Source organism: Syngnathus floridae, chromosome 17, assembly GCF_059516105.1.
Source record: "Syngnathus floridae isolate MCC-2025c chromosome 17, RoL_Sflo_1.0, whole genome shotgun sequence".
Lineage (NCBI taxonomy): Eukaryota > Metazoa > Chordata > Actinopteri > Syngnathiformes > Syngnathidae > Syngnathus > Syngnathus floridae.
Window position 1 is genome coordinate 9,805,317 of NC_142429.1, and position 11,301 is coordinate 9,816,617.

The 11,301-nt window shown below is 41.9% G+C and overlaps 3 protein-coding genes across 3 annotated transcripts; all 3 read left to right on the top strand.

Moving 5' to 3' along the window:
- The first annotated feature begins 66 nt into the window (after positions 1 to 66).
- On the top strand, positions 67 to 2,470 carry bglap (bone gamma-carboxyglutamate protein). The gene is made up of 4 exons (XM_088358551.1): positions 67 to 1,158; positions 1,380 to 1,700; positions 1,901 to 1,982; positions 2,106 to 2,470. The coding sequence occupies exons 1-4, from the start codon at positions 1,101 to 1,103 to the stop codon at positions 2,206 to 2,208; spliced, it is 564 nt and encodes a 187-aa protein (XP_088214677.1). The 5' UTR covers positions 67 to 1,100; the 3' UTR covers positions 2,209 to 2,470.
- A 1,147-nt stretch (positions 2,471 to 3,617) lies between these two features.
- wbp11 (WW domain binding protein 11) lies at positions 3,618 to 7,615 on the top strand. The gene is made up of 12 exons (XM_088358644.1): positions 3,618 to 3,803; positions 4,155 to 4,240; positions 4,338 to 4,369; positions 4,458 to 4,551; positions 4,625 to 4,821; positions 4,928 to 5,061; positions 5,142 to 5,299; positions 5,383 to 5,571; positions 5,745 to 5,867; positions 5,949 to 6,215; positions 6,295 to 6,477; positions 6,579 to 7,615. Exons 2-12 carry the CDS (start codon positions 4,177 to 4,179, stop codon positions 7,229 to 7,231), a joined length of 2,094 nt encoding a protein of 697 aa, XP_088214770.1. The 5' UTR covers positions 3,618 to 3,803; positions 4,155 to 4,176; the 3' UTR covers positions 7,232 to 7,615.
- Positions 7,616 to 7,917: 302 nt separating this feature from the next.
- ddx47 (DEAD (Asp-Glu-Ala-Asp) box polypeptide 47) lies at positions 7,918 to 11,222 on the top strand. The gene is made up of 12 exons (XM_088356785.1): positions 7,918 to 8,098; positions 8,284 to 8,377; positions 8,495 to 8,683; positions 8,764 to 8,835; positions 8,988 to 9,106; positions 9,236 to 9,307; positions 9,385 to 9,501; positions 9,713 to 9,859; positions 9,986 to 10,123; positions 10,210 to 10,280; positions 10,346 to 10,475; positions 10,627 to 11,222. The coding sequence occupies exons 1-12, from the start codon at positions 7,961 to 7,963 to the stop codon at positions 10,792 to 10,794; spliced, it is 1,455 nt and encodes a 484-aa protein (XP_088212911.1). The 5' UTR covers positions 7,918 to 7,960; the 3' UTR covers positions 10,795 to 11,222.
- Positions 11,223 to 11,301: the final 79 nt, after the last annotated feature.

Genomic DNA, 11,301 nt, shown 5'->3' on the forward strand with positions numbered 1-11,301 from the left:
AACATACAACCACAAAGCCTAAAAAGCTTTTAATGAATTTGTATTCTGGACTCCCACAAATGATCCAATCAAGATGTCCCAAAATGGAACTGAAAGGAAGTTGAAGTCATTCACCAAAATATAGCCCAGGACCAACATTGACCTAGACGGTGAAAATTACATCCTGTTATTTCAGCAAGACCAATACAGAATCTAATCCAAATAGAAGCGGGATTGTCAAGAATAGCAAAAGAGAATAAGCAATTGGAGTTTTTACATCCAGATTACGTAACTAGCAAGGGGTAGTGACTTGGACTTCAGAATCACATTGCTGATTTTACAGCCCAATGATGTAAGTTAATAATAAGTTGCATAGACTGAAATTTAAAGAATTATGCAACAACTTGGGTTTTATTTGTGCCAAGGGCCTTTTGATGTGACCTCTAAGTACAGTGCAGCAAGTCTATCCGATATGGCCGAAGATTCTCTTAAGGCATCACCGCACTGACACGTCATCAAAGTCTTCACTGAAATTAAACGCAATCCTGCAGATTAGAATTCTGCAGCAATCTCATATTATGATTTTACAGAAACAAAAATTCCCATCAAGCATTTTGGGACCAAGAAATATGCGATACAAAAACTCAGAAGAAGGAAAATAGTGTTTGGAAAAACCTAATATCCAAATTAATCCAGTTAGATTTCATGTTTGCCTTAATTTAGAGGAGGGCTTCTCAAATAGTTGGGCGGGGCCCTCTTGGGGTACTCGATGCTGCACCGGGGGTCACATGTTGACCCCAGGGAACATGTTAATTAGGATAGAATAAATTAGAATATTCCAATTTAATAGACAAATGATACTATTTGTAGTCACTGAGGTGATTTGGGGGGTGGGTGAAATGTTTTCTTCTTCCTGCAGGGGCATAACAGGAGAGTTATGTGAGAGTTAATGTTTTTTTTTCTATTTGGAGTTTGTGCGTGTGTGTGTGTGATACATGATTCCCTAACCAATCATATCGTGAGCGCCACGTCTATAAATTCGAGTTGTTGGTATATACATTTGCAGATAGAAGAACAGAGCCATTCCCATCTTCAAGCCTTCTCATTGCCTGACACTCAAGATGAAGACTTTGGCCATCCTGGTTTTTGCCTCCTTGGCTCTTGCCTGTCTGTCATCAGGTAAGAAATACAAATATAGGTTTGGTCTTTGATTATCTAACAGGTATTGTGACATTTTTTACAGAAGATCAGCATTGACAAAGAAACTTTAGGCCAAGCATATCACTTTGACAAAATCTTGTCTTTAATTAACCTTTCATTCGTTTTCTTATTTATTTCTTACTACCTAATTGTTTTTTAATCTTGCTTGACTGGATTATTTTGTTTTGTATTTTACACAGACTCCATGGATTCCAATGGTGATGACCGCGACGAAGACCGTCACGAACGTGATGACCACCGCCGTAATTACAACGTCCGCTACGACAACGGACACGACAACGGACGTGACAACGGACGTTACGACAACGGACGTGACAACGGACGCTACGACAACGGACGTGACAACGGTCGCTACAACAACGGAGGCGACAACGGACGCGACAACGGACGCTACGACAACGGACGTGACAACGGACGCTACGACAACGGACGTGACAACGGACGCTACGATAACGGCGACCGTAATGGCTACAACAACGGTGACAATTACCGCCATCATGGTAAGGTCATAAGGTCACATTTTAGTCTCATAGCTGTTTGATGACATTATTTGTGTCTACGAATCTTAACATCAAATGAAAACTATTTTCCACTGTAATTGATGAAGTGTCTTATGATGATTTGGTTTGTTTGCTCAGTAGGTCTTTTCATGATTGTCAATATGGAAAGTTTTGGCTTAAATATGCTTGGTGTGCCGCAGTTTTCATGGACAGGTCACAGGCCGCTGCTGTGGTGCCACCCAGAAGACCAGCTGTGGAGCTAACCCTGACCCAGGTTGAGAGGTACAGTATCATACTCACTACTTGCATTGGTGGCTTAGAAAAGTCACATACACATAGCTTGACAAAGCAGCTTTGGGGAATGACTATGTTGGAATAGCGTATATTTTCTATATCTTCAATCAGCCTGAGAGAAGTCTGCGAGTCCAACGTGTCTTGCGACCAAATGATGGATACCGATGGAGTCGTCGCTGCCTACAACGCTTACTACGGACCAATCCCTTATTAGATGTCAAACCACAATTGACTCAAGTCGCCATCATGACATAAATAACTTTACATTACATTTTATTAGCACCCATGTTATCCCCCATTTTCTACCTAAGTAACATGAGGAAAAAAAAGTTCCAAAAATGTTTTAATCAAATTGTGGAGCAGTGCTGGGGGGGATAGCACTGCCATGAGATTTTTTTTTCCAATTCTGTACTATGATTCTATCACCTCTTTCAGCCTGTAGAGTAGTGTGATGAATAAGTAAAAATAATGAAAATCAAAATGTGTGTGTTGTCATTATTCCTCACGTGTGAGAAATGAAGGTTACAGAAATCATCCTATGTGTTTGCCAATGTAACATACCATTGTTAGATATGATCCCCCTTCTAAAAAAGTATATTTAAAATACATACGCGCATCAATATAGTCTAATGGTAACACCCTGAACTGGTCATCAACCAATCGGAGGGGTCATGACAAACAACCAATGGGCAGTTGAGAGTTTTTGATGAACCTAACATGCATGCTTTTTAAATGTGGGAGTAACCCAGAGTACCTGCAGGTAAACATGCACACACGAAGGCTTCACTACAAAAGCATTGTGGTGTTGCATCTAGTCTGTTGCTTATGCTAATGGATTAAATTATAAACACAAGATGTCAACTATAAGATGTTGAATTGGACATAAGATGGGTTAGTTTAGCACACCCAAATATCTCTGCAACAACAGGAATCTCTCAATTGCTGGACTGAGAAGGCTTATTTTAATCTCGTATTTTGACATTCTGCAATCAGAAAACTCTGTAGCGTAATCAGTCCAACAAATATACTTTTATATTTAATATGGTGTACTTAATTATAAGGTGCTGGTGACACAGGAATATCTTTGCCCATTTTCCTATTTCAGTTTATCATTTTGTATAATTGTTTTTTGTTTATTTCTGTGATTGGTTATATAAGTCATCAGGTTTTGTGCAGTGCAAAATGGTTCATGACAATAAAAAAGGAAAATTGTTTATATCAAACAATTTTTTGGGAACAATGAAATGTCGCCCTCTGCTGTGTATTTTCTTCACATGCACCAACCCGTATCATCACGTGAGCAACAAATACATTCAGACTTTATTAACTATATATAACTATAAGACTCTCGGCCGAAATGAAAATTAACCAATTTAGAAAAATATATCAAGTAGATAATTTGTTTGTTTGAGTGGCAACATAAAGAGATCTTGACTACTACTACTGCTACTGTTCTTAAATTCTAGTTTAAGGGAAAAAAATGTAATCGATCGGAATTAAACAACAAAATTATAAAAACAGAAGTTAATTCACAGTATGAAAAAAATGGAGAAACAGTAACATAGAATAACAACAATGTATTTTATAGCTCTTATTTTTGTGACGTCAGATGATCTACTTCCGGTCTTGCTCGCGGCTGCCAGTGCTACTTGCTAACATGGCGAGCGGCTAGCTTAAAGTCTTTGAATTCCATTCAGTCATGGGGGCTTTTAGTTTCAATTGCATGGCATAAGAATAAATTACCCCGTTTGAACCTTGATACTTGCAGTCGTATTCGGGGGTATTACTCCTGGTTTTCTTCTTTACAAGGTAATGCATTATCTGTTGTTGAAGCCAACGCGGCCCTAGCTACAAGTGCAGGCTAATATTAGCTTATTGCTAGCATCGTTTTTGTGAACTCGCTTGTTTTTAACAATCTGTATATGCTCTACTTAGAATTATTTTAGCACATTATACTCTATGAATAGTATTAAAATGTTCATCCCTTCCTCAATTGCGAAGTTAGTTTATAGGCTACGCTACACATTAATCCATTCATTTGTTTCCGTGGAATTTGTGATGTACTGCTGTGTAGTATGTGTGGAAAGATCAAATGTTGTTTGTGTATAGCTTTCAAAAGTAAGTTATTTTATTTCATCCCTGACGGATTTGTCTCCTCAGGCAAAAGGAGCACAGCATCACAATGGGACGACGTTCAACTTCTTCCACCAAGAGTGGGAAATTCATGAACCCCACGGATCAGGCCAGTAAGTAGCTGCCAGCAGAATATGTTGATGCATATAAATTAAAAGTTGTAACCATATTAGAATAATAATTCACACATTTACCCCCGCTCCCCAACAGGAAAAGAAGCCAGGAAAAGGGAGTTAAAAAAGGTAATGTCATTTGTTGTATTTTCAAAGGATTTGCAAGACAATTCTATTGCTAGTTACATTTGTCTACTATTATTAATTTTATCTATAGAACAAAAAGCAGAGAATGATGGTGAGAGCTGCAGTGCTTAAGATGAAGGACCCAAGACAGATAATCAGAGACATGGAGAAATTGGATGAGATGGGTAAGAGAATGACATTCACAATGCTCTAACTACAATAGTCATTCAAATCTGACGATATTAATCTCTCCTATAGAGTTCAATCCAGTCCAGCAACCCATGCTGAATGAGAAAGTACTGAGGGACAAGCGGAAGAAGCTACGGGAGACATTTGAACGTATTGTTCGTCTGTATGAACGGGAGAATCCAGAAACCTACAAGGATCTGCGCAAACTGGAGTTAGAATATGAGAGTAAACGGGGCCAGCTGTCACTCTATTTTGATTCAGTCAAGGTTTGTATTTATTTTTTATTACCTGTGAATGAGACGATGCTTACCCCCACAAGGTCAAAAACCTATTTAAATATGTATATCAATTGAAGGCTCTTTTTTTTTCCAGAATGCAGAATCTGTGGAGGTTGACAGTATTCCTTTGCCAGATATGCCCCATGCACCATCTAATATCCATATCCAAGACATCCCTCTACCAGGGGCTCAGCCTCCTTCGATACTGAAGAAGGGCTCGTTGTTTGGGTAGGTTTTTATGTTTAATTTTTTATTTAGATTAGCTCAAAATTAATAATTGCTGACATTCATTTTTGTGTGGCCCACAGGAAGGCACCTCTATCTGTCCCAATATTGCCTACGTTGCCACCTGTGCCACGCTTACCCCCTGGGAAGAAACCCCCTGGGCCGCCACCTGGGCCCCCACCACCACATATCTTGGCATTGTATGGTATACCTTCACGCCGGCCTTATGGCACTGATTTGGGTAAGTCTTCAATTATAACTTACGAATGTTTGCTTTATTTTACTAATTATATTGATCTGTCTACTTTTTTCCCCTCAATCCAGAGCCCTCAATTCCTGGCCTGGATAAGGGCTTAACAGATATGGGAAGAGATCAGGATAGCGGCAGTGGGAGCGACAGGGACGATTTGGACGACAATGACAGCGACTCTGAGGAAGACAGCGATGACGAGCGGGATGAAGATGATGACTCCAGAAAGGGAGACAGACATGACAAGAGAGCTGAGGAGAAAGGTGATATAACTCTCAACTCTCGTCTACACCATTGTCAGTTCCGCTCGAGTTATCGAAAAGAAATCAAACAAGTGTCGTAGGATAATGTTTAAATTATTTGGGGGTATTTCACAATTGTTGCTTGTCAGTTTGTGTCCCGATACTAATATGTTGATTTTTCTACTGTAAATTAGGCCGCAGTGTACGTTTTGCAGACATGCCTTCAGACACATCCAGTGACGGAACGAAAAAGAAAAAGTCTGGGAAGAAGACAAAGGCCATTACGCCTCTTCAGGCGATGATGTTAAAGATGGCAGGTTTGTATATTGAACTTGTGAGGGTGGATGTTCTCTTCTCAAATGTAATAACCTTGTGACATGGTGTTTATTTCTGCTCAGGTCAGTCAATTCCTGAAGAGGACGAAGAAGTTGAGGAAGAGTTCTCAGATGAATCGGATAGCTCTGACGGTGAGGACAAGGGACCACCAGGGGACACGTCCCAACTGGCTGCCGGTCAACGTCCTCCTCCTTCAAGTGGGCCACTGGGACAGCCCCCACCCTTACAGGGTCCTCCAATGACCGGGCCTCCACCTATGGGTCCTCCACCAGCTCCACCAATAAGGCCTCCCGGTCCACCCTCTGGTCCACCACCTGGACCTCCACCAGGTTAGGTCATATCTATGTAGCTTTTTAATTGAAATCTTGTAATCCATCGTAATTTGTATTGTATGCATCTTGTGTTCAGGCGCTCCTCCATTCTTAAGGCCATTGGGTATTCCTGGCATGAGGGGTCCAATACCTCGTCTTCTACCCCCTGGGCCTCCACCAGGTCGCCCGCCTGGTCCACCACCTGGTCCCCCTCCTGGTCTTCCTCCAGGCCCACCACCACGTGGACCCCCTCCACGGCTACCGCCCCCAGCTCCTCCCGGTAAGCTTATGGGTCCAGATAGAGTATAGCCAGGCAAATTGGTGGGTCAGTCATGTATGCTCAAGAGTTCATCAATCTCCATATTTTGCTTCTCCGTCCAGGTATCCCACCTCCTCCCCCAAGAGCAGGAGGACCCCCCCGTCCCATGGCGCCTCCTCTTTCTCTCTTTCCACCACCTCTCAGCGGCAATGTGCTGAGTGCTCCTCCCAGCCTCGTCCAGCGGCAAAAAGGCCCAGGATCTGGCCAGGATGGCCCGCAAGGCAACATGCCTCCGCCGTCAATGTCCATGCGCTCCAGTGTCATGCAAATGCCCCCTCCCCCAGGAACCGCTGCAGCCTCTGCTGTCAGCCACCTCCACGCAGCCACCATTGAAAAACGGGCCAACCTCACCTCTGTCGCCGGGGCAGGCGGCCTGGCAGTCGGTGCTGGCTCTGGGGCCACTATCTCTGCCAAACCACAAATCATCAATCCCAAAGCGGAGGTCACACGGTTTGTGCCCACTGCACTGCGAGTGCGAAGGGACAAGAGTAGTGCGGCGCCTGGGCCAGTGGTTGGTCCGTTGGACAGAGGTGCTTTCGGGGGGAGAAGGGGAGATGACGGTATGGCAAGTGGCCATGGTCACAAACATCACTCTTCCGCTGCTTCTGTGAACATGTCTCACTCAGCTCAAATTGGGGCTGTAGCTCAGCCCAGCATGAAGACCAAGGACCAGGTGTATGAAGCCTTCATGAGGGAGATGGAGGGACTCCTGTGATATGCACCAAGGTCACACTGAAACCATGTTTTTGTCTGTAAGTGCATCATACTAGAGGTAGTGTTCTTCAAGGCTCTTGTTATTTCTGTTAAGAACCCAAGACTCCTATGTTCTATGACGGCGTGGTCTTAAATGTTCATTTCATTCAATCTGCAATGCTAATTTGGTCAAATCAGCCAAACATAAAATATGTAGTTGTGTGAGTAATCTGAAACAATCAGGTCTAATTGAGTGGTTGCAACCCGCCCAAAATTTGATTTACTCTGTACTCTTGGGAATGACAATTACTGTTGTTTTAACTTTGCTAGGATCTATATTTTTTATTGCACTGGCAAAGATATCTCAAACTGTTTGATCTGCATCTAAATAAACACATCAACTCATTTCTCTGTTTGATAGCTGTGTGATGTAAGTAAAAGCATTTTATAAATTGCATTACAGTTCATTTTAAGCTGCCTCTTCCAGATTTCAGACTGTAGCGGACTGCAAAGGTAAAGCGTTTTTATTTTTGTCATTTTCTTCATTTGAAAATACAAATGATAGATTTAAAATAGTTGTACATCAGTAATTGTTTGTTTTTTAAGTGAAACGCGTAATCAAATACAAGTTTGTAAAGCATTTGCGTAAAAACTCCAATTCCCATGAATCTTTGCGGTTTCCATCTTAAACGTATTTCCGCATCTGCGCACTGAAGCGCACAAATGCACGTTGATTGTCGGGGCGAAAAGCATGGCGGACGACAGCGAGGGAACCACCAAGCTAAACACAGACGAAGAAAACCACGAAGAGTCGAGTGGTGACGATGATAACGACATTAATGACAACAGTGGAGAAAATAATGAGGCGGTAAAGTCCTTCCGAGACTTGGTAGGTTTACCGGAAGCGAATTAAAAGACCGAACAATTTATGTCCCGGATGACAGTAAACAGTCGTGTTCAGGATAGCTATAAGTAAACGTTCTTTGGGAGTGCTCGTCCAAAGTTGATGTCTGATAAAGTTAACCAATTATTACGTAATGTAAATCCAATATTTTACACATTTAATTTTGATAGGGTGTCACCGACGTACTGTGCGAGGCTTGTGATCTGCTGGGATGGAAGAGTCCAACAAAGATTCAGATTGAAGCTGTACCAGTGGCCCTTCAAGGTGAAAGAAACATCACAAATATTTCTTAGTCTTTTTCCTAACTTTACCAAATTACTTTATTCAATATTGTTGTGTATACTGATTGTTATTTTTTAATATCTGCTTCTTGACATAAAGGCAAAGATGTCATTGGCTTGGCTGAGACCGGTTCAGGAAAGACGGGTGCCTTTGCTCTGCCCATCCTCCAGTCACTGCTGGCCTCGCCCCAGCGACTTCATACCCTTGTCCTCACTCCCACCAGAGAATTGGCTTTCCAGATCTCGGAGCAGTTTGAGGCCCTGGGTTCTAGCATTGGCGTCAAGTGTGGTAGGCGTCTCTGCAAAGGCCACAGTTGTGCACAAAATCATAGACAATTATTATGTCTTAAACCCATGTTTTTGTTGTAGCTGTCGTGGTTGGAGGAATTGACATGATGTCTCAGTCTTTGGTGTTGGCCAAGAAACCACACATTGTCATTGGTAAGTCAAGTCAAATTTATTTAAAAAAAAAAAAAAAGGCCTTATGTGCCCACAGTTTGTTTTGGAATAGAGCTGTCAAACTGTACTTTATTGAGAATCAATAAATGTATTTATTAATTGCTATAATATCGAATACTAACATAATTTTGCAGCAACACCCGGTCGACTGATGGATCACTTGGAGAACACAAAGGGCTTCAACTTGAGAGCGCTCAAGTTCCTCGTCATGGATGAAGCAGACCGAATCCTCAACATGGACTTTGAGACTGAGGTGGGTCATTAAACTTCTCCCGAAAGCAGAATTTGTTGTTGTTCAACAGTAATGCAAATACATTCGTGTTTCTGTTGAAGTATTTCATCAAAAGGCCCATGATGAAATAATTTTGCTCATTTTAACCAGGTGGATAAAATCTTGAAAGTGATTCCAAGGGAGAGGCGCACCTTTCTTTTCTCTGCAACCATGACCAAAAAGGTAACTATTCATTTATGGTCCGTGTTGGCGAGTGATACGCAGTAGCCCACATCGACCATCTTTTGGATTGTCTACAGGTCCAGAAACTACAGAGAGCTGCACTGAAAGACCCGGTCAAGTGTGCCGTTTCTACCAAATACTCAACAGTAGAAAAGCTGCAGCAGTATTACATCTTCATACCATCCAAGTACAAGGTAGTAGAGGTGTCAAAATTACTATTATATTTTATTGCAAATAAAATTTTACAAGATTAATCGATGGACTAATCGATACAATAAAAATACTCGATTTAGTGACCGCCCAGCAAGGTAGCACGCTTGGTTTGTGTACACATCCTGTTTTTCTGTCACTCCAAGCATCTAATGGTGGAATATAAAGATGACTTGTGCTTTGCGTGTTTGGCAGGACTGTTATCTGGTGTCGATCCTGAACGAGCTGGCAGGCAACTCCTTCATTATTTTCTGCGGCACTTGCAACAACGCCCAGCGGGTGGCGCTTTTGTTGAGGAACCTTGGCATCACTGCCATCCCTCTTCATGGTCAGATGAGTCAGGTAGACTGGCATACCATCACACACTTTATTTATTTAATCTGAACAAGTTAGCTTTTCAAAAAAAGTATAATTTGCTGAGTTCCTGTGCAGTATTTTCAATATGTCACTCTTTTCCCCCATTGTTAGAATAAACGTCTTGGATCGCTAAATAAATTCAAAGCGAAGTCGCGGTCAGTGCTGCTGGCGACTGATGTGGCGTCCCGAGGGCTCGACATTCCACACGTTGATTGTGTCATCAACTACGACATCCCCACGCACTCCAAGGTAATGTGGTGCTGTCAGTCTGCTCCACTTTAGTCCCAGGATTTCATGATTTTAGCTGATTCTTGCATCTTTGGACCCCCATGCAGGACTACATCCACAGGGTCGGGAGGACAGCCAGAGCAGGACGATCGGGGAAGTCCATCACATTTGTCACCCAGTAAGCACTGCTTGTCTCATCATCAGATTTTATTTGCTTTTTGAAATTGTGTTATTATTTTTTAGATATGACGTGGAGCTTTTCCAGAGAATTGAAAACCTGATAGGGAAGAAACTTCCTGCCTTCCCCACACACGAAGAGGAGGTGATGATGTTGGTGGAGAGGGTCAGCGAGGCCCAGCGATTTGCCAGGCTGGTGAGTCAGCGCTGTTGCATAATTCTAAAACGCGTGCATCGAGCATGCATTTCATTTTTACCATTTAGAAAATATGAAAGGCTCTGTTTTTTAAGACAGTGTGATTAATATGATTGGATTTCTTCAGATTAATATGGTTTTATTTTTAAAGGAAATGAGGGAACATGGTGAGAAACGGAAAAGACCCAAAGACCGAGACGGAGACCAGGATGACACAGAACAAGCAAGCGGGGTGAGGAAAAAGGTAAAAGGAGGCTCGGGAGTGGGACGAGGAGGTGGGAAGAAGAAGGGCGGAGCTGCCTGGAGAGGTGGACGCTGAATTCTGTAACTTAACTATAGACTGTACATAAAATATCTTGTTTTTCATGTCAAAACTGGATTATGATGATACCGGGTTTTCCTGTCTTTAGCTTCAGTTTTGTCATTGCATTTTTCCATTTATAGTCATTTTTTTCCAGTTGAAATGTTGGTTAAAAAATGTGTCTTTCTCTTCATACCCGAAAGCAAACTAGGGTCACTTTGGTGAAATGTAATAATATAATGTATCTTGGCTCATCTGTCATCAGTGCTAGTGACAGGTGGAGCAAATAAATGTTTCTCCACTAGATGGCAGAATGCACCGTTAAGTTGGCTGAAATGTACCCTAGAAAAACTAAACTGGCAGAAATGTAGTTAATGTCGATATTTGGTCAATAATAAACAATTTACAAAAATTAATTAGAACAATAAATCAAGATCTCAACTGCTGTTGGTTTTTTAGAGTTTTTTTTTATTGGTTTGGATCTTTTATGTTGCGTACTCCACTGTAACAAGGTTATTTGACAAA

What these genes read in the sequence shown, in the direction of transcription:
- bglap (XM_088358551.1), top strand. Translation starts at nt 1,101, where the DNA reads ATGAAGACTTTGGCCATCCTGGTTTTTGCCTCCTTGGCTCTTGCCTGT. An exon ending in TCTTGCCTGTCTGTCATCAG is followed by an intron (nt 1,159 to 1,379) that starts GTAAGAAATACA and finishes TATTTTACACAG; the next exon opens with ACTCCATGGATTCCAATGGT. An exon ending in TGACAATTACCGCCATCATG is followed by an intron (nt 1,701 to 1,900) that starts GTAAGGTCATAA and finishes GGTGTGCCGCAG; the next exon opens with TTTTCATGGACAGGTCACAG.
- wbp11 (XM_088358644.1), top strand. Translation starts at nt 4,177, where the DNA reads ATGGGACGACGTTCAACTTCTTCCACCAAGAGTGGGAAATTCATGAAC. An exon ending in GGAGAAATTGGATGAGATGG is followed by an intron (nt 4,552 to 4,624) that starts GTAAGAGAATGA and finishes TCTCTCCTATAG; the next exon opens with AGTTCAATCCAGTCCAGCAA. An exon ending in TCTATTTTGATTCAGTCAAG is followed by an intron (nt 4,822 to 4,927) that starts GTTTGTATTTAT and finishes TTTTTTTTCCAG; the next exon opens with AATGCAGAATCTGTGGAGGT.
- ddx47 (XM_088356785.1), top strand. Translation starts at nt 7,961, where the DNA reads ATGGCGGACGACAGCGAGGGAACCACCAAGCTAAACACAGACGAAGAA. An exon ending in GAAACCACACATTGTCATTG is followed by an intron (nt 8,836 to 8,987) that starts GTAAGTCAAGTC and finishes ATAATTTTGCAG; the next exon opens with CAACACCCGGTCGACTGATG. An exon ending in TCCATCACATTTGTCACCCA is followed by an intron (nt 10,281 to 10,345) that starts GTAAGCACTGCT and finishes ATTATTTTTTAG; the next exon opens with ATATGACGTGGAGCTTTTCC.